The 21,902-nt window shown below is 39.0% G+C and overlaps 1 protein-coding gene across 1 annotated transcript; it reads right to left on the bottom strand.

Annotated features, from left to right (window-relative positions):
• Window positions 1-1,590: 1,590 nt before the first annotated feature.
• Window positions 1,591-21,501, bottom strand: SUCLA2 (succinate-CoA ligase ADP-forming subunit beta). Its single transcript, XM_065743903.1, has 11 exons — window positions 21,374-21,501; window positions 18,849-19,032; window positions 10,009-10,108; window positions 9,650-9,812; window positions 6,922-7,050; window positions 6,354-6,492; window positions 5,815-5,976; window positions 5,595-5,737; window positions 3,993-4,113; window positions 3,629-3,717; window positions 1,591-2,506 (listed from the first exon to the last, which is right to left on the bottom strand). Exons 1-11 carry the CDS (start codon window positions 21,458-21,460, stop codon window positions 2,432-2,434), a joined length of 1,392 nt encoding a protein of 463 aa, XP_065599975.1. The 5' UTR covers window positions 21,461-21,501; the 3' UTR covers window positions 1,591-2,431.
• Window positions 21,502-21,902: the final 401 nt, after the last annotated feature.

Below are 21,902 nucleotides of genomic sequence, written 5' to 3'. Positions count from 1 at the left end.
TTAAGCCTAACACTAGTGCAGCTAACACAACAGCTAAGTCCTGAATCCCCAAAACACCAGCAGTTAGACTATTTTTGCAGAAAAAAAAGCAGCAGCACTTGCTTTTGTGACTGTGCAAGACAATTACAAAACTCTGCATCAATAAATGCATAAAAAGGCAGGAAGCAGGTTGTTTTATAAAGCATTAAGATTAAGGTAGTTCTGACATCAGCGTTGGGTCTTAAAGTTATCAGCTACATGCCAAATGCATTAGCAGTTCTTAGTTGCAACACACTTGGACTAAGACGAAACAGGCTGAGGAACAATTAATATATATCAGTAATTCAAAGGTCCCATGGCACTTTGTTAAACTAATCTTCACATGCCTATTTAGTCTCAAGATACCTCACAAAAATCAACCACTGGTTGTATTTCAACACTAAGTGAAATAACAAATGTTTCCAGACTCCATCACTAGTGTAATCTCTATACACCACCCTACCCACGGTCCTTCACGTTTGTGCTCCTTCCACGCCTTCTATCCCAGCTGAGACACCGTATTCCATGCCTCCTGCTCCTCAGATATTTATAGACATGGATCACATCCCCTCAGAGTCTTCTTTTTTTCCATGCTGAACAGCCCCAGGTCTCTCAGCCTTTCCTCGTACAGGAGGCATTCAACGCCCTTTATCATCTTTGTGGCCCTCTGCTGGACTCTTTCAAGAAGGTCCCTGTTTTTCTTTTGAACCAGGGGGCCCAGAAATGGACACAATACTCGAGGTAATGCTTAAACAAGTCTATGCAGACTGGTTACTTCTGCAAACCCATTCAAGATTGCTGAATAAAAGAAATGCCAAGCATACCTACAGGCTCAATTTAGCACACTGGATTAACAGCACATAAGTTATTTGCTGTGAGACCAAATAGGAGTGAAAATAACCCAGTTTAAATTCAAGGTGAATCATATATTGGTTTGAGTTGGAGGGAACTTCAAAGATCATCTGGTTCCAATCCCCCTGCCTTGGGCAGGGACTCCTCCCACTAGATCTGTCCAGAATCCCATACAACCCTACTCTTCTGATGATGGGGCACCAACAGATTTGCATGTAACTTGTTCCAGAGCCCCACCACTGTCATCTCTTCCTCATCTAATTAAAATAAATCTACCCTCTTTTAGTTTAAAACCACTGTTGGTTAAAAGACTTTCCCCATCCATCTTACGAGCAATTTCCCATTCTGAAATCCCACAGGAAATAAATTCATTATTTCCTGACAAAACTACACTTCCATTAACCAAGAAAACTGCATTTAAACAAGCAAAAAAAAAAAAAAGATTGCAAAATACAAACAAAACATGAGTCAGTTTCCAAACTTGATGTTAAATTACAAAGTGGTGAATGTATGCATCAACAGACAGGTTGTTTCAAGTTGTACATAATGGCCAAATCAATAGCATTCTTAAGGTGACAAAAACTAGCTTAATGAGTTCACATTTTTAATCATACAATGCAACTCAAGGGGGAAAAAATGAGTATATCACAGAATCACAGAATTGTAGGGTTGGAAGGGACCTCTAGAGATCATTGAGTCCAACCCCCCATATATACGTGCTATTACTGATTTACTTCTAAAAAGCTTTTAGCTTGCTATACCTTTAAATCCCAACATAATCTTTGTGTTTATACAATAGATCAAAATGACAATATACAAAGAAGAGGACAGTTGTTTTGGGAGACATTTTATTCATGTACAATTTTATCAGCAATGTACAGTAGACTTTAATTCTCTATATATTTCATCTCTCTGAAGTCTGGTAAATGCTTATTCATATACAAAACTACATGATGCTTTCTTGTAAAGACCCAAAATCGTGAAAATCTAAGTGCTACAGTATACTTTGTAGTGATTAAACACGTTGTCCAGAAGAGTAACCAGCCACTTCAGTGAAGCACTTCTAAAAATGTTTCTGATCGAGATCAAATGCACCTGTTCATAAATAATGATTTGTTTGCTCAAGTCCATTGTACTGCTAAATACAACTGTCTCCAATATAAAATACCGTTTCGATACAATTCTCCACAGGGACAACTAGATAATCTAGCCATATTTATATTTAACCAAGGCTAATACAAATTTACAAGTAAAGTAACTTTAGAATTTATTCAGAATAATTGTTCAACCAGAAGCTTTACTTTGGACAACGCAGAAGTATTATGCAAGTAACATTCTGCAGCAAAAGCTGGAGGTTTGAGAACAGCTAAAGACTAAATATTAGCAATACACACTTTTACAAGAAGTCTGACCATCCTGAATGTTAATAACAGCAAGGACCTGGTACTTCAGCCTGCGTGCCTGTCAAACAATCGAAACCTCCACACGAATAAAGAAAAATATCTCACAGAACACAGTATTTCAGATAAACATACTAGACACTGGCATGGCATTTCTCAGATCAAATTGGCAACTGGAATTTAACATCCACCTGAGCTTGTTTTGCCAAGCTTACTATTTCGGAGAGTTTCACCACCTGTAAAAGAAAACAAGGACTTAATTTTTAAGCTAAGGAATATCAGAGGTTTCCTTTGTTGCAGGTGTTTCTAGATTATATTTTGATACCTTAAGGAGACTCTACTTCTCTTGAACAACCTTAATGAATTAATTCCTGCTTAGAAATACGTCCTCATTTTTATACATTAAAATTCTTCACCTTCAGTATTGCTACACATTTGTAGAATAATTTCTTGGCCACATAACACAACTTCAAACTAATCTGAAATCCTAGTTGGCCAGAATCATCTAATGAATGTTTAGGTGAGAAAAAACTAGTAGAAATACACCCTTTTAAAATCACTCATTACAACCACTGCTTTGAATGCTCAGCACATTACACTGATCTATCCTCATCCATTTGTTTATCAACCTCATTGCAAAACCATATATAAACCCATTCAAAAAATACCTATTGGCAACATACACATGAAAATCAAAGCCTTTCCAAAAATGCTTCTCCAGATACAAACAATTTAAAATTACAAAACTAATTCCAACTCCATTTGCATGGCTTCATGATTCAACCACCAAAACAGCATAAGTTTTAAAAGATAATTTATATAGATCCAATTCACCTTAAGAATCCATATGCATTCCTAGGGATGATTTACAATGACCAAATCAAAGCTTAATAATCTATCAGGACTTAACATTATTCCTTACAAGCAAGGGCTGTACCACCAAGGCTTAACAAGTTCTTCCTCTAAGCAATCCACAGCTAGGTCTAGAACTTCAGAAAGTAAAAATCATAACCGGTCTGTCTGAATATCTAATTACCTTACTGCAGAAGCAAGGTGATCAACCACATTTGATTTTAATCACGCACACAGAAATACAATGCTATAACAAAAGTAGTGCTACATTTCTCAGTTCCCCCAATTAAAACTAATTTCACAGTCATTTCCCTGACAAGAAGGACGACAGCTATGACCATCTAGCTGTGTTGCTTTTTATTTCCCCCCAATTTTTTCAGTTAAAACTGTTTTTCAGAAAAAATGAAATAACTCAAGTCTCAAATACAGAAGCTCTTTTCAATACACTGAAACAGATTCTGTGTCCTGAAAAGAATATTTATCTTACCATATACACACTATCTTACCATTTTAGCAGCTTCATCCAAGTCATCACAGGCAAGGATTTTGAGGCCACTAGCAGTTATTAAAGCTTTGGCATCATCAACTCGTGTACCTTAAGGAACAGAAAAATGCAGCTCTTACTGAATACTGGACTACAACTTCCAGTATGTGTGGATAAATCTAGAAGACAACTACTTTAGTAGTTATAAAAGCAGTAAATCTCTTTTTATTAACTTCCCAATCCTTATCATCTAAATTCTATGTTTTCCCTGTTCTCCCGTAGTCTTACAGCTATACAGCTTACTGGAAACTTGCTACATAGAGTCATATGTAAGGTCAAAAACATCTGTCAACATGGACAGAAATATATTTATCACATACACTCACCTTGCAATCGTACCACAATAGGTATTTTTAGGTCCAAATCCTTTACTGCCATAACAATGCCTTGCGCTATTACATCACATCGCATAATGCCTCCAAAAATATTTACCAGAATAGCCAGTACCTACAAAACCAATAAAAACATTTACATTAAAAATGGACAGAGACACATCAGCTAAAACCACCACTCACAGCCTTTCAACTAAAGGACAATTCAAACTCTACTAAGGGAGTCAGCTCAAGAAAGGGAACATCTGTGCTCCAGGGAACTTCAGCAACAAAAATACAGTTCTGAAGTCACATACTTTAGTCCAAGAAATACAGTTATTTATTTAAACATCTAACTCAGGATATTTCCATGTTGTGCTTATTTTGTGTAAGTATGTGAGAAAAGACAAATATTTTCTGTACAAATCCATCACTGTACATTATGGGAATGGCCTCAAGTTGTGCCAAGGTGATTCAGGTTGGATATTAGGAAAAATTTCTTCTCAGAGTGGTGAGACACAAGAACAGGCTGCCTTGGGAAGCAATGGAGCCTCTGTCCCTGGAGGTGATCAAGAAACAGATGTGGTACTTAGGAACACGGTAGGTGAATGGATGAACCAGATGATTTTAGAGTTCTATCACACCCTTTATGATTCTATGATTTTATTCTATGATTACTTCAGAGAATGATTAATAAAGAAGGCTGCTCGTCTTTGAGCAAATCAAACAGATGAAACATCAGTAATGAAAGCAAATTAACTACACAATTTGTCAACTGTTTATCTTTCCATTTCTCGCATTACCAACAGGGTTATCTCCCACACTAATACCTCAGCACAAAGAAGTCACTCTGAAAAGCACATGAAAGAAACTAAACTCCTCTAACACAAATCTCTTTCTGACCCTTTATGAAGAGGTTCAATTGGTATATTAAATTCTAGTCCAAAAGTAGTATACCATTACCAGATCCTGCAAGGAACTCCTAACTTTTTTGGTTACTGGGATAATCATCCCTACGTTGACCACCCAGTCAGCCTTTGCATTAGGCCAAGTCAGTAAAGTTATCCCTCTGGTTCCAACCAATTTATTATCTTAATGATGTTCAAACACTGCTGAGAAACTTCGGATAGGATAAAGCCATTCCATGTCCATTACAAAGTTATTTATTTACATTATATAAAATTAGTACCTGAGAAACTTGTTTGTGCACAGCACAGAGAATATTCACCTCCATCAACTGCAAAACTAGCGCAAGAAAACACAGAAAAAAAAGGAAATCTACTAGGATACTCATTTCTGTTTAAAAAAAGACAGTGTGGGTAGTACACTCATAGGATTTCTGAACAGATTCACATATAGCTGTAATTTCAACTAGAGGACACAAAACGCCTACTCAGTACACAGCCAAAGAATTCATTTTAAAAGAAAAAAAACTTCAGCAGGTGTTTAAGCCTTCTCCATTTCTACCAAAATTTATCTAACACCTCCATTTTCTTCTCTTTCTAACCTTATACTTACAAAAACATGCTTTCTGTAAAACATGCAGGAAGCACTATAATTCAAAGCACAGCCTGTGTCTCCCCTTTACAGGACCTTGATATGTCAAGCCTTCCCTACCTTTTTATCAGAGGTAATAAGCTTAAAGGCTTCTGTCACTTGCTGCACCGTAGCACCACCTCCAACATCAAGGAAGTTGGCCGGAGTTCCACCATGAAGTTTAATAATATCCATAGTGGCCATAGCTAAGCCAGCACCATTGACTGAAAGAGAATAAATATAACAGGAATTCGGTTCATAAATCCACTGGGTCATTCAAATCTCTTTAAGCAGAACATACCTAAACAGCCTATATTTCCATCCAATCCTATGTAGTTGAGATCTGCTTTTGCAGCATCCCTGTCCCTTTGATCTTCCTGTGTCCAGTCTTGCATATCAAAGATTTTCTTCTGTCGATAGGCTGAATTACTGTCAAAATTTATCTTTGCATCCATACACATCACTGAAAGGAAATAATTTATTTAAAAAGTCATTTAATGTCATTACTACTAGAGCAATACTTCAACTGCTACGCGTGCATGTTAACATCTGTCACATCAGACTTGGCAGCCAGCTCATGTGGTCCAATATTTTGCTGAAATAGCCCACTTAACTATGCATGTACATACAAGATTCTCTCCAGCTTACCAACAAAGATAATCAGCTAAATGCATTTATATTTACATGCTTTATTAAATTTGTTTTCCAACACAACATGTTAACGTCAAGTTCTCCTTGCTGCATACCACTTTAGTTTTAGCTGAAACTCATTGTAAACTAACTTAGAATTATGAAAGCAACAAGATGTTAAGAAAAACGCATGAACAGAAGAAGCATTACCAACTCCTGATGCATCTTCAACCATAGGATTTATTTCTATCATGGTAGCATCATATTTCAGGAAGAGATTATATAATTTGATCATGTTTTCAGCTGCTTCATCCACAAGATTAGGAGGAAATCCCATTTTTTGGGCTAGCTGAAAGTAAAAGATTGGTTATCAGTTAACTGATATTCATGTTTTGATTGACATTTACAAGTTAGAAATCTCCAAGTTTAAGTACTTCAGTACTGTTTGTAGATACAGACTCCCTCCTGTCTTCCAGGAGAACAGTAACTCTTGGGTTTTAAAAGACCATTTTCGATATAAAACAGTGCACTTATCCTAAAGGAGTGCTAGTAATAAGCCATCATTTGTCTTTACATAGCTATATAAAGCACTGCCAAGCACAGTTGGATTTACATTGACTATCAAAGCAGAAAATACTTAAATCACTCACTCAAATCTGTTTCAAAATGTCAAAATGGATTAAGACAACTCAGCAGGCTGAACACACGCACACTTCATCAAATTTAGAAACAACACTCCCATCCTTGCTAATGTGTACTTTTCCACATTAACAATTACCCTAACAGCTTGCTCCTTTTTTATGCCTTCTACTATATCAATGGGTTCCTTAATTATCGCATCAGGATTCTCTGCAGCAACATCTTCAATATTAACACCACCCTGGGAACTGCCTATCAGCACAGGACCCTAGAACAAAAAGGAGAAAGAGCAGCAGTGTAAGTAATTTTATACCCCACAACTGAAATTTAGTTTTTCCCATAAGACACTTTACAACAGTAAAGCCCTGCTCATAGTTGGACATCTCTGTATTTGAGCATTTTATCTACATGCTTTTATTGAAAATGTTACCATCTCTTTTATTCAGTACATCTATATAAATACTTCTAATAATATTTTCAAAATTGCAAGGTGTACCTTGAGCCCAATTTCCTTTCACAAGGAAAACATTTGGTATACACCATAGCAACAGATCAATTAACAGATATATTAAATTTTGATAGAAGGACTCAACTTAGTAATTACACATCTCATTTTCTAGGTTGTCACTAGGAAAGGAATACGTTCCCCTTCTCCACTCACCCCTACACAAACACACATCCAGTGCCAGGGACTCATTTATTCATTCCACCATGCTCCAGCTCTAAGGACAAATTTAGGTCTGCAGAATCCAGTGACAAATTATTGCAAACGATTCCTGTTCAGTAGGATCACAAAGCTCAGTAATGACAGCTATTGCTGAAAGTAAGTCAAGGTTTTCTGACAAAATCACACCCAATTATTCAAGACTAAGAAAAAGTTAAGAAAACATAATACATTTTTAATTTTGTCCTTTTTTTTTTTTTCCTCTGATTTCTAAATCTCAAGGAAAATATCAAGGATTCGCTGTGGTCTCACCTACAATCTTTCCCTGCTGGAATACTCCTCCTGTTTAAAGACACACACTTGTTTTTATCCCAGGTACCTTCCCTTATCACTACCTGTGCATTAATTATGACATCTGGTGTACTAGGGTAGCGTTAAACATTAAAAAGCCTTATAGCTGCTGACAATTCATTACAGAAAGCAAGATGCTGATTCCAAGAGCATGCTTAATAACCACATTATTCCCTTCTCATCACCATCCTTCCAAATGGAAGCATGTAGGTGATGAATTATCCAATATCAAATAGCAAGGTTCAACACACTGAACATTTCTGGATATTTATATACTGAACAGAGTCAGGAAGCTATAAATACTTCACAAAAATAAAGTATCATTCCACAGAATTGACTAAAATAAATGATTTTAATATGCAAGAGGTCTTGGCTCCTCTGGTGAGTAAAACCCAAGACATCACATTCTACTTTAAACTCATTACTTCATAAGCCTTTTACCTCCTCTCTTAAAGGAAGACATTTACAACAGTATCAGAAATACGAGCTGCGTGCTATTTAACCTTCACAATTCCTTCTTTGGAAAAGTTCTCCCTAATCATCAGCACCCTAGACTAGTTACAGCGATTAGAAGCACATCCAAAAAAAGACTTAAAAAGTCAAACAGTAAGAACAAAGTACATCCCTACCAAAAAAAGCAACAATTTTGGCTCAATACAAATTAGTGTTTTGGATATTTTTTTTTAACGTAAGAGCAAGAACTACATGTAAGTATTACAAACTCCAACCATTTGCAGTATTTTCATGCCACCTTGTGGTAATTCTAGGATGCAGACTGTAACATTTGACTCTTCCAAGATTTTGTACAGTGCAATAGAATATAGGTTCCAATTCACTTCACTGTACTAAACTAACTGCCCAATTCACTTCACTGTACTAAAATCCAAGTGATATTTTCTTACAAGAAATACTACAAAGGAAGACACAGATTGAACTTCTAATTTTCCAATTAAAAAGATGATTAGCTTCCTTCACAGAAAATTATTTCATATTCATGCTAGGGATACTCCTCAAATGACCAAGAGCTATCCTTAAGCCTTTGGACTTACTAAACTCAGCTCATAAAGCTTCAGAAGAAAAATTTTCAAGATCTGCTTTACCTTGGCTTTGTTATCTAGCAATTCACGTTCTGTACTACCTCATGGAACATTAATCTGGCAGAAAATACACTGACACATTCCAGTAACCAGGTTTGTACTGTAGCCTAAAAAACTCATCTTGTTTTATATTTAGTACGTGTGGCTATGTACAGTTTTCATCTTCCTGAAAGCCATGAAGACAAGCCCTAAGCTTCCTACCACTTCCTGAGGAGTACTGGTATAAGACCACCACGCAAAACTGAGGGAACCAACCGGTGCATCCCTAGGAATCTCCGCACTTTGGTGAACACAAGCACTTTATTTATCCAGAACTACAGGCTCTTCCAAAATACTTCTACTTATCTTGTTCCTAACAAGGTGTATTCATAAATAGTGTGTACATATGCATGCACATGCGTGGCTGCGTTTTTAAACTGAACTCTAGTACAAGCATCTGGTAGGTAAGTGCAAACTTTATAGGCAAAATGAAAATAACCCCCTCACATTCCACCCACCTCCCCTTCAGCCACACCATTTTGAGCTTCAGCTGATGCTACCAGCATTCTTTTACTATATATCAAATTCTAGCATAACATTTTTAAAGCATTTAAAACACTATGGCAATCACATAGCTAGAGATACTAGGAAATTAAATTTCACTTGTTTATATTTCTGAATTTCAAATGCAAGTGACCAATACAGTGAACAGTACTTTTCTTTGAATTCAACTATAAGAAGTTAAATAGTTGACCTCCATTTCTAATATTACTCACTTGAAATGACCTTTCCATTGTTATTGCAAAATAGTATTCCCTCCTGGGATATCTGCGCTCACAGATAAATACTTGATTGCATATCCTGCCCTTTTCTCCTGTCTGCTTGGTAAACAACTTCTTTCCAATCATTTTGGAGGAGATATCTTTTGCTTCTTCTGGACTAGAATAAAAGAAGCTCAGAATGTGACAGAGAAACTGCTGGAAAAACAAAAGCAGTGTAAAAAAAAATCTTACCTAGCTTTTATTATTTTAAGGTTAATAATTAAAACACTGATTTTAAACTAGGCAAGAAGTTCAATTTGTAACGAGAAAGTGAAGTTTTTCCCATTTGGTTGGACAGTATAGAAAGAACTTACGAAAAAACTATTTTCACTCCTCCTTTGAGGCCACCTTCAAATGTTCCTTTTCCTCTACCACCAGCTAAAACCTGTGCTTTTACCACAAGATCCTTTGTACCTGAAATGAAAGAAAACCCAACATTTGTCATGCATGACTAGTAAAAAAAAATCACCCCAGGTATAACAACAGAGGCTGTTTTCATTGTAACCCTCCCCATATTCAAAACACAAACTTGAATCAAAGACTGTATCATAATTTGCATAGAAAACAAACCCTGGTGAGTTAGCATTAGGAAAAAGAAATCTTTCCTCTTATTTTTTTAAAACGCATTTGAATCACAACTGATCGAGAACTCAGTAATAAACATTTACTGCCTCCCAGTCTATTAGTAAAATAACAGTGACCACCTGAGGTAACACAATCCAAGATTTGCCCAAACGAAGCATAAATCCCCTACATCTGTAAGTATCTCCTTGGCAAAGATATACAACTATGGCACTTACCCGAGTTAACCTGCAAGGTGCATTCCTTTCAGCAGAGCACTGATGCATATGCTTGGTGCTCTGCAGAAATCAGAGGCCTAAGCAAATCCATTAGTTTTACCAGAACAAAGTTGCCCTAAGCCATTTTAAAATACTCCTGAAGGTAGGGCAGGCTGTGTATACAGCTTTAAAAAGGTGAAATCTGTGATTCATGATCAAGTGGGATTTTATTCAACTTCAATTACGCTGAACACAGCACAGAAAACAGCAATCTATGTGGCACATTCCATCTGCTTTCATGCCACAGCTAGCTGAGCCACTCTGCTCTTTCTGAGCGAAGAGAGAATGCACTGTCCACTTGGAGGAGAAAAAGAAGCCAGGTTAAAGCATTAAAAAAATTACAGTGCTTGAAGAAGACTAGCTGCTCTGCTAGTGGGTGACTATAGGTGGCTATAAAGAAAGAGTTACTCAAACTACTGCTCCCAAGGCGTTATCTCTTGACTGAATACCTAAAAGATCTGTGAATACACAGTTGATATGAAGCTCAATGGCATGAGAAGCATGAACATTACAAACTTCATCAAAGTGCAGTGACAGAGGACTGGCACAGGCTGCACAGAGAGGTGGTGGAGTTTCCTTCTCTGGAGATGTTCAAGCCCTCCCCTACCTGTGCAACCTGGGCTAGGGAGCTGCTTTGGCAGGGGGACTGGACTCAATGATCTCTGGAGGTCCCTTCCAACCCCTACAGTTCTGTGATATGATTATTTATCATTGTCTATTATCTAAGACTTAGTTATCTCAGATTTAATTCTGTTCCTGAAGATAACCATTTTTACGTCTACTGAGTACTAGCAATCAAACAGGTTAACAGGCTTTACAGAGGCCGTACAAAACAAGACTTTGGTCTTTTTTATTCACAAGACCATTTATTTATGCAAGTACTTTAAGCACAAAGCTAGTCTGTTGTAAGAAACAGTAAGAATCATGCATGGGTAAAGTCTTAAGTAGTAGCTTCATGGTACATGAAAGTCACTGGCTCCAACATGCAACTTAAAAATAAAGTTCCAGCCATTTGGAACATCATTTATGTAGTACATAATGATAAGAAAATGTGGAGAAGTGTGATATTTGAGTATCAGTATAAAACTTACTCTGGGAAGTGATTCAAAGCATACTTTCAGTCTCCTGCTCACATGTATTTCAAGTGACTCAAATATTTTAAGATTTCACGGTACTATTTAATGTGCTGTTTTAAAGCTTCCTACTGAAGTTTTGTATTTGACCAAGATTGAGATCAAACATGCTCAATAATCAAGACTAAGAGACAGTCCACTAAGAAGCTGAGAAAAGAGGATCCTCCTGTTTTTCACCTCTTACACCAAACCCAAGAAGTAAAAGATACTTCTATAAGGAAGCTACCAGGAAAGCCATGAAAATTACCACCAGGCACCTTCCTCGTGGCAATCACATCCCAGCAACAAAGACCAAAATATGAACCAGTCAGAATCAGGTGTCAACTGAAGCCCTGCTAAGATCCCACACAGAATGTTAAGTTTCATTCTGGGCATAACCACATAGAATAATTTTCAATGGGAAAGACTGTTTACTAGGATGATCACTGAAATGAGGAGGTTCATTTACAAGAAGAGACTAAAAGAGCTTGTAACGTTTTAAAAAGAGCAAAGGACAACATAGCAGGGATGTGACTGTTCTCTTCAGCAGTCCCCGGTGAGAGACAGAGCACGTAAAACCACCCACAAGCATATCAATGCTTTCTGTTTCACAGTCTTTGTGAGCTGAAAACAAATGTCACATAACAAGCCAAGTCAGTTTTAAAAAGAGTGCAAGAGTTTTCCTTTCAGAGAAGATAATGAAGCATGCCAGTAGACATGAAAGTGAACAGCAGATTCAAAAGAAACCATGAAGAGATGCTCCCTTCAATATTTTGGAGAGGACTGTTAAGGATGAGGGGTAGGGGGGAAACAAAGGGTACGGACTGCAGAAAATAGCCAGGTTCACAATCTCCCAAAATAGCATCATGCTCTTTGGCACCTTAGGATTTTGGCTATCCATACCACAGGCCTGTTTCCATGGGGCATTTCTTAAAGAGTTTGAGTAATATGAATGGTTATATCTTGGCAACACACTTGAAAAAAGCCTGTGAGAAACAACCTTAAACAAAGCTATCACTGAACTGTCCCTTAAGGGCAGAATGTGGCATTACATGAGCAGGCTATTATTTGTATTTTTTTTTCCTACTCCACTGCAAACAAGCTGGCTGCTTGACTACACATAAAACTTCTAAAGTCATTCGATCAACCACGTTCTCAAGCAATTAAGTTTCATAGACCTACCTGAAGCAAAAGTAAAGATAACCATATCCTGAGAAAGCCTTATCTTGACCCATGCAAAAACATTTGTTGCTCAATGAACAGTTCTTTCCTACAGCATCCATTTATAGTTGTCCTTAAAGTGCAGAGGAGAGAGGTGCTGTCATACACATCTGCAGTGTTACAGCTACAGCACTGCAACACATGGCACACAGCAGAGAACTGCAACTCTACAAAAAAAAACTCCCCGTAAAACACAAAACACTTGGAAAACAGCAGCTAACAACATTTGCTACTACTATGAGCAGTTTTGCTTTCCTGCATTTTCCTTACACTGCTCTGAAATACTGCTAGGCTTTTGTTTCAATGACAAACAGCAGTTCTGCCTTGGAGCAGGATCTACATACCATCTCTGGGCAGCTCAGTGCAGCTCAAGTCTCAGGGAAGCAGTTACAGAGGTGAGCAAGCTAAGGCAGCAATGCACAAAACTCAGCAATGGCACCCAGACACGGTAAGACCACTATGAACAGGTACCTGCAATCAGCCTAACACTGAGTTAGCAGCTATTCAGGACGACAGAATCAAAGCAGTACTAACGCTATAGGTTTCATATTCAACAACAGTTTATTAACTTAAAGAGTGATGCAATCAGGAAATGCCCTGCTCTTTATTTCAAGCAATACTGGCACTTACCAACTGGAAGGAATCATTTCTGATTCCACAACCTAAGCTCTCAGACTGGGAGAAAAGTCCCTTTCTCACCACACTCACGTGCTGATGATCCAAGTGCAACTCAATCTTATCCTAAGTTTATTCAGAGGAAAAAAGGCTTGCTGCTCTGTCACCTCTCAAATGTTCTGTGCAATTATGAAGTTTGATGATTAGGGCAGACAACTTTGATTAAGTGTTCTGCTTTACATGTTTCCATTCTGACTTACATCAAAGCACTTTTGTTGCCATTTCTCTACGCTTAATTTTCACTACAGTGGCAGTACTGCTTTCCACATATTATGAACATCTTTGTGATAACCACACAAGCCTGATCTGATCTAACCAAAAAGGGGAAATAAGAGGAAATATTAGGTTAATAACAAGTGGCAATCAAGTGTTCAACTGCCATTCAACTGCAAACTGTGGTAGACAGACTCAAATCTTTGCCACAGTTACTCTTCGTTTAAGAGTTCTTAGTTCTAGGACAAATCTCTTTCAGTTATAACGCACATCGATCTTCTTGCACAGACAAAAATTGAAGATAATATTGTTGTATTGACTGGAATTAGGGAAAACAAAGACTTACGACAAACAGTGTATTCTTAACAGAGTAACAGAGTGCCGACCTAACAAATGCAGAGAACCTCTTCAAACCACACTGTGCTTTGCTAACAAGCACAGCTACTTAGAACAGAACTTCAAAATCACATTTTTTCAGCCTTGGAAACATTCAGATTAGAAGAATTGCTGCAAGCAGAAGTCTAATTATCAAAATAATTATGTGCCAGCAATCTTCATGCCAGGCAGGAGAGGGAACAACATGTTTCACACCTCTTATAAAACACTATTTTCTACACAAACACATCCTGACATTATTCACCTGCATCAAGTTTTTCATCAACTCACAAGGTTTTGGCAGTAGCTGAATTTAAGCAATAAAGATATGGCAGTCACAATCTCAACAGGCAGGTTAGACAAGTTATTTGAATGACTGAATTATTATCAACAACATGCTTTGATATAGGAACTTCAAAGGGGTGAAGTGCTGTAGGAGAAAGCAATGGAAGTCAAAAAGTAGTACTTGCCAAAAAAATTAAGAAAACATTTGGTTTCTAGACTATGACTGCTGGTACTGGAAAAAACTTTGGCCAGGAAGTAAGATTCTCACTGAAAAAATTGCTTAGCACTCCACACAAACCTTAATCCCCATGGCAGCTGAACTTGGTGGATTTCTGTACAAAACACGTGTTTATAAATCAGAACAATGCTTTATAAATCAACCAACATCTACATGTTACTTTTCTTTTTTTAACAGATACAAGTTGTGCATTTAAGCAATCAACAGCAAAATAATGAAAAGAACTTAAAGCACTGAAAAGAAGCATCTATCCATTAGGGAGCTGTCATTAGGAATGCAGCCTTGCCAATCACTTCTGTCATTCTGCAGAAAACATACCAACAAAGATCATTCCTTATCAGCTACATTGATATGGAGTCAGACTAGCTCTCTTAAACTGCAATAGCAATTTCATAGCTAATAGTTAACAATAGCAGCAACAAGGAACAATCCACTGTTACAATTTCCTTCTATAAGTAATAACTCAGGTGTAGGGAAGTGGAACGTTACACACCCAGTTTCTCAACACCTCCTGCTCTGTACAGCTTATTTTATTTAACTATAATCTGAATTCCTCTTATTAAAATCCTACACCACTGGAAGCAACACCACCAAAGCAACTTCGAGATCTCTCTCAAATCATCACAAAAGGAAACAACACTTCCCATGAAAGAAATATATCACTCCCACACAAAAAAAAACCTGTTAACAGAGGAAGGTGTCAGGAAGCACCAACATTTCAATTACCACTTTACTTTCATAGGTGCTGCCTTAACTAGCAGCAAATCTGTATGCTTCAAAGAGTGCACTGCACTGAGCTATTTGGTATCACACTGATGAAGCAAGCATCTGTTCTTAAAGGAATATCCTCCAGGGCTGTTAGTCATGTTATAGACATGAATACGTATCAGCTCTTAAAAGCAGCCCTGGTCACACTGTTAGCTGCAATCACACATTGGCTGAAGCAAACTAAGCCCATAAGTAGTCATCTAGACACACTACAGCACCTCAACAACACTCCAGAACAGAAGTTATTTGCTTTTCCAAAACACAAATGAGATGTTTGCAGACCGTATGAATAGCAATATATTCCAAAAGCCAATATCAAAAAGAAAAAAGGGCCTTTAAAGACTGTATCAGACAGCAAGTATCAGCCTTCTCAGCTCTGAGTAGAACACGTTCTTCCAGTGGCATTAATGAGATCTGGAGATCTGCAGTGGAGAAAGTGAAGTAGTAGAGGAAAATTATGCAAACAGTGACATTTACAGGAGGTCCAAATCTGTTCCCAGTGACTGAATTAGTAATTGCTTTGAAGAAACACGTCATTCTGTGAACCACTTTGGTACGTGACAACAAATCACTTGAAATGAGATGCAAGGCTCTTCCTAAGGAAAAGCTGGTAAACAATAAATGTCAATAACTCTCCACAGCCAAAAAAAAATATGAAAAGAAAAAGCTATTTGCAGACCAATGTTTTAACACATTGTCCAACCTTCACACAACACAAAAAAATAGCTTCCTAAACAAAACAAAGTAAAACAGAATGGCAGAAGCCAGATAGAAAGGAAATCTGAGCTGAAAAAAGCACTTCAAGAAATGACACAGCAATCAAATTTTGAAAAACAGTAGAGAAAACCTTGAATTATTTCCCTTAAGATTCAAACCATGAGTGATCTGCCATCACTGCAACTGAAGTTGTTCACAGCATCTAATTTCATCTGTTTTCTTTAAAAATATTAGAAAAAATGTTACAGGGAGGAAGTGTACTCTTTTAACTCAGTCCTAAGATGAACTGCAATATTCAGGTGCCTCAGCCTGATTCTGTGTTACACTCCTTATCCAGCAGTGATAATAATCCTAGGAAGAGTTAAGAGTTAAGCTTTGGCTTTGTTCTGGATAACACAGACTTGGCTATAGATACAGGTAAATTATGGTAATTTCTGTTAATGAAAAGAGTGTGTTTGTTGTGCTTTAGGATAAAAAGTTACCCATTTCTAACTGGAGTGACAAAGCTACAAAGGGAAGAAGTGCAGTGCCAAAGTGAAGTTTACAGAGAGCAGGTTTCTGGCTAAAGGTTATCAGGAGCATGCAGATTAGCACCAGGGAGATAGAACAAGCATCATTACCAACTATCTTTGTAATGGGTTAGACAAATATTTGGAAAAAGGTTTAACACACAAAGAGAAGAAAAAGATAACCTCCCATCTACCAGCAACAACTTTTACACAGTAAAAACAAATAATGAGCAGGTGGAAAAAAATGGGAGGTTTTTTGTTCTTCCCCAAATTTTAGGTGTTTTTTGTTTGTTTGTTTAAGTAAATACTGAACAAAAGAGGGAAATGGTTACAATAATAAAGAAAATCCAAATATTGCAGCCAAGATTAGCCTGCCACATTCAGAATGAGTGATGCTTGAAGAAAGCCCCAAAAACCCAAGCTCCTTCAGCTCTCCCGCTTTTAGGAAGTCTCAACTCCCTCATCTCTAACATCAAACAAAGCCACAGTGCCAAACACACACCAACTTAAAAGGAAGTATATGAATGGCAATAAGCAGCTCTGAATTCCTTACCTCTTGCTTACTACATGCTGCCAACTCATAAACTTCACAACTTTCTTCTCCTCAGCCCTAAGAAACTGAACAGGATCACATCTGCCAGACAACAGCCATACCTGTGGCCACCATAGATTAGACAGAACTATAAACAGGCAACCACAGACATACCTGCTTTGCTACAGTTCTCCTCCCTAAAAAAGGAATAAAACAAAGGAATTCTGAGGTATGAGTCCCCCTGCTGTCCACCAAAAAGCACAAAGGTTGTCTTATTTGTCACTAGTAGGAGATGAGATTTGCGCAGATATTAAAGTAACAAGACATAACCCTCTGCTTATGGAAATACACATCGTGCTACAAGCTCACTTTTCACTGAAGGTATGGGACATGAATTTGCAAATGGCAAAAAATACCTGCAATTCCAGGACATCAAATTTGAAGTTTCCCAATTCTTTTCTACATTATAACTTGCTCTAGAAAAAAATAACACTTTCAGATCACATTTCTTGCATTAAGTCAACACATGAAGCAGAATTATATAAAACAAAACATATAAGCTCAGGAATAACTACAAATGTAACCAATTGGAGATGAAAAGAGAAAGGCATTTACATTTAGGAATGGAATATGACAAGAAAAGCAATGTCTTCTGTTAAAATTGTGTGACAAACCTAACACATTTGGGGAAGGAAGCTCTAAACTGAAAAAAAATAGTATTGCTAATGCAAATGATTAGATTTCTATATCATATCCAAATGAAACCCCGATGCTTTTCTACTAAGACTTACAGGAGGTAAAATGTCAAATCAATGGGTAAAATCACATCCTAAATTAAAGCTCAACGAATCTTTTAAGCAACAAGTAAAGGAGATTGGGTGCTGTTTTCCCAACAAGTCATGAATTTAGCATTAACTGTCAAAGTCCTCCTGTCCTATATGAAGTAGCCTGAACAGTCTGTTTTCAAAGGCACAGGATTTTATCTTTCCTCTGCGGGCTAAAAGTAAGCATCCTTTGCATCTTCTGCTCTATAGCAGATCTGGACTACAGAAGTCCTACCTGTATCCCTCACTGAAGCTCTTCACAGAAAATCTACTCTGCCCCGGCTAAAGAATGAGAAGAAAACCCATGATATGCACAAAGCAGAGTCTATTATTCATTTCAAAGAAGTCTAGACAGTTGTAAGAACCTAAGATAATGCAACTTAAACCTGCCACATCCTCTCAAAACACATTCCTTCTAAGCAAGACTCACAACTCACAGGAAAAAGTCTCTTCAGCATTTGGAATGTGGGAATGATGGTGAAAGAAATACATGTTCACAGTCTTCACTGGAAGTAGGGTTAGGTTAGGTCCTTCCCCATTGCAGCTTCAGTTTAACTTCATAAACCAGTCTCTCTGTATAACCTGGAGAGTCCTAAAAACTGATTTCACCATTTGCTTGTGCACTGAGCATTCTTAGACATAATATGAAATATTCTTAGGAAAAAGTCAGCTCCAAAGTAAATACTCAAATCTGCAAGAAAGATGCTCCACAGGAAAGGCTCTCTAAAAAAGAAGGTGTATTCAGAACTCCAAGGAATGTCTTACCAAGAAAGACAGAATTCTAAGTATTTACAACCTGTATGAATCCCATGCCTATATCGTGTATGTTTCTCTTTAATATTATACCTATTTCTTTTGCTATTTTGTAAGCTTCATCTGGCGTCCTGGCAACCAGTCCATGTGGAACAGAAATGCCAGCCTCCTGAAGCAGTCCCATGCTCAAGTATTCATGCAGTGACAGGTTCCTTTGCTGCTGTTGTTGCACCTGAAACCCGTGATTACTGAGTATTCCTGGACTTCCACCAAGCACCTGAAGAGGAAAACAAAAACAAACAAACAAAAAAAAGGAAAAATAAAAACAGAACATGACTATACTGTGAAAAGCTGTTTAGCTTAAAAGAAAAGCCTATGCATTAAACAAGAACAGTTAGTTAAGTGTACCAATGCAAGCGTGTGAACACACTTACTTCTACATTTCACATACATTAGCTTTCATATTAGCCACTCGTGTAGTATTGGGTTTTGATGGGTTTTTGAGGGCAGTGGGAAAAAGCCAGGGACAACTACAGCAGTAGCAAGGGTTGGTAGAACTAAAACAACTTTCAGCAACTAGTTAGCACTTAAGTACTTTAATGACTGTATCTGTAGTGAAAAGAACCTTAAGCAAGTCTGGAAGCATCACAGAACTGAAAAGCACATAGGTTTGTGCCAAAGTTTTGGTTGATTGTCTCCTTCTGCCAAACTAAGAACTGAGCTCTGTGAAAGAAGGGCACTGGAAGCTACTTTACATCAGCTTCAGCCCTGTAAATAGTAAATTATGTTTGCTACGGAACCAAGTATTCAGTGTTCAAATGACCACTGTGAACCAGAGAAGCCTTCATATATGAGCAGTTTCAAACACTGATGCCAAGTTGGAGGGCTGCAGAAAAGTAACTTTTAACATTCTAGAGGCTGGGTAAAAGAAAAACATGCTTAGCACTGAGCCCAGGAAATTCCAGACTGGAGTGAGTTTAATTTCATCTGCAAAGCTGATACAGAAGACACTGAAAATTGCTGACCAGAAATTTTCTATAAAGCAGTCCTGAGAAAAGACACGAATGAACACAAGCTGTTCTTAAAGTAACACTACCTATTTTATGGTTTCAGCCCACAGTATCAGAGGCAGATGTTAGGTGGTATGGCGGTAGAGGTAGGAGCTTCCCACCAACACTGCATTACATTCTGTGATAGAATGGCATATGACAAGAAAGTGTGTATGAAACGAAGGTGGGGAACTGAATTTCTCTGTGCAGAAAAATGGCACCCATTGGTATTCATTGACACCTGCTGAACATTTATGGAGACTGAACAGTGGATGTGAGCACAGTGAGGCAGTGAGTGATGCATTTCAGCAGTGGCAACAATGATGTAAAAGACATGCCATATTCTGGACAGCGAAGCAGATTTCCACAAACTCATCATGCAGGTTCATTGCTGGTGAAAACACAGAGCTAATGGTGGTGCCTACATTGAAAAACAGTGTTTTGCAGCTGAGAATTTATCAAATATCATGATTGTACTTTTTGCACATGATGTAGTTTTCATGGAAATAAATAGGAAGCATTACATTTGGAGTGATTTATATAGTTATACACACAGCCAATCTGTGTATATAAATTACAGCTGTAAGCTCAAGGTAAAAAGAATAGAAAGCTAATCAGGCTTCAAACGAAATAAAAGGCCTTGCTGTTTAACTGTTTGGTAAGTAGAGTTGGCACAAGTACTACACACAAATCTACACTGGGAATTTTCTCATTGAGGAGACTTAGAATACTTATAGATTCATAGATACATTAGGTTGGAAAGGACCTACAAGATCATCTAGTCCAACCATGCTCCTATCACCATCCCTACCCAATAAGCTACTAAATCAAATCCCTTAGCACCTCATCTAAACGCTTCTTGAACAGCGCTAGGGATGGTGCCTCAACCACCCCCCTAGGCAGGCCATTCCAGTGCCTGACCACTCTTTCAGAGTTTTTTCAGTGGTTTCTTTAACTCGCTCAATTTAAGGCCAGCAGGCAACCCACGCAGCTGCCTTAAGATGGCATTTCAGCGCAAATTTAACCTCCGAGGGATCCCCTGCGGACAGCGGCCCTCCCGCTGGCACAAACCCAAGGACGAGGTGCTGGCAGTCGGAGCAGTGTCCCTGGCGCTCGGGGACTCCGTGTAACGCGAGAGGGGAACTCGACCGACCTTTCTCCTTGTGGGGAAGGAGAAGAAAGCGGCACAGTGCTGGCTCGCTCCAGGCCCGCTGCCTCTCTCGTGTGTACTGTTTTCCAAAACAAGGCCGCGTTCTATAGGGAACACGAGCAAGGCTGGGGGGGGAGGGGGGAGGGAGCCGTTCCGCCGCCGCCCGATCCCTCACAGCGGCAGGGACACGGAAGCAGCGGAATTTACCAACAAACAAGCAGCTGAAGGAGGAAGAAACAATGCGGGGAGGAGCTGTCGCTAACAAGAAGAGGGCTCGCTACCGGAGGGACGGGCGCAATGGCTGCGACCCCACAGCCGGGCAGGGCCGGGCAGCGCGTCCTGCACAGCTTCCGTGGAGCGGCCCCAACCCCAACCCCAACCCCAACCCCAACCCCGGCCCGCTGCCGCACGCCCGCTACCTTCGCTGTGGCGGTGCCCAGGGCGGCGCGGAAGCCGCTGCCCCTCAGGCCGGCCGACACCCGGCTGCAGATGATGGAGGCCGCCATGGCTGAGGCCCTTCGCCCTCAGGTGCCCCGGCAACGCGCATGCGCTACCATCAAGACGAGACACGGATGGGGCAGAAAGAACGGGGCAGAACCGGAAGCGCTGGCGCGGCTCCATCTCTCGCAATGACGCGGGCGGGGTGGCGGGCTCCATGGGCTCCAGAAGCGGCTCTGCTGCCCCCTGCCGGGAAGGATTGGGAAAGGGAGAGGTCTTCGACCCCTGGTCTTCTAATGCCTGGGATTAAAGGATCGACCCCGTGATAATTCGTCCCCCGCCCCGTGTCGCCATGACGGTTGCAAAGGGCTGCATCCACCTCCTCAACTGGAGGGGGCTGCGGGCACTGCTGCCCCTCCATCACACCCAACTCTCCTCATCTTCAAGTGTCATCTTCAAGAATTTTTTCACCCTCAGTATTCTTTTTCTTTATTTCAGTGTATTGACCCC

This window comes from Cyrtonyx montezumae, unplaced genomic scaffold (genome assembly GCF_038088225.1).
Source record: "Cyrtonyx montezumae isolate F1298 unplaced genomic scaffold, pur_monq_1.0 scaffold_3, whole genome shotgun sequence".
NCBI lineage: Eukaryota > Metazoa > Chordata > Aves > Galliformes > Odontophoridae > Cyrtonyx > Cyrtonyx montezumae.
This window is presented reverse-complemented; position numbering and strand designations above follow the sequence as displayed.

What these genes read in the sequence shown, in the direction of transcription:
- SUCLA2 (XM_065743903.1), bottom strand. Translation starts at nt 21,460, where the DNA reads ATGGCGGCCTCCATCATCTGCAGCCGGGTGTCGGCCGGCCTGAGGGGC. An exon ending in AAAAGGAGCAAGCTGTTAGG is followed by an intron (nt 6,493 to 6,921) that starts GTAATTGTTAAT and finishes TTTTACTTTCAG; the next exon opens with CTAGCCCAAAAAATGGGATT. An exon ending in TATTGTGGTACGATTGCAAG is followed by an intron (nt 3,718 to 3,992) that starts GTGAGTGTATGT and finishes CTGTTCCTTAAG; the next exon opens with GTACACGAGTTGATGATGCC.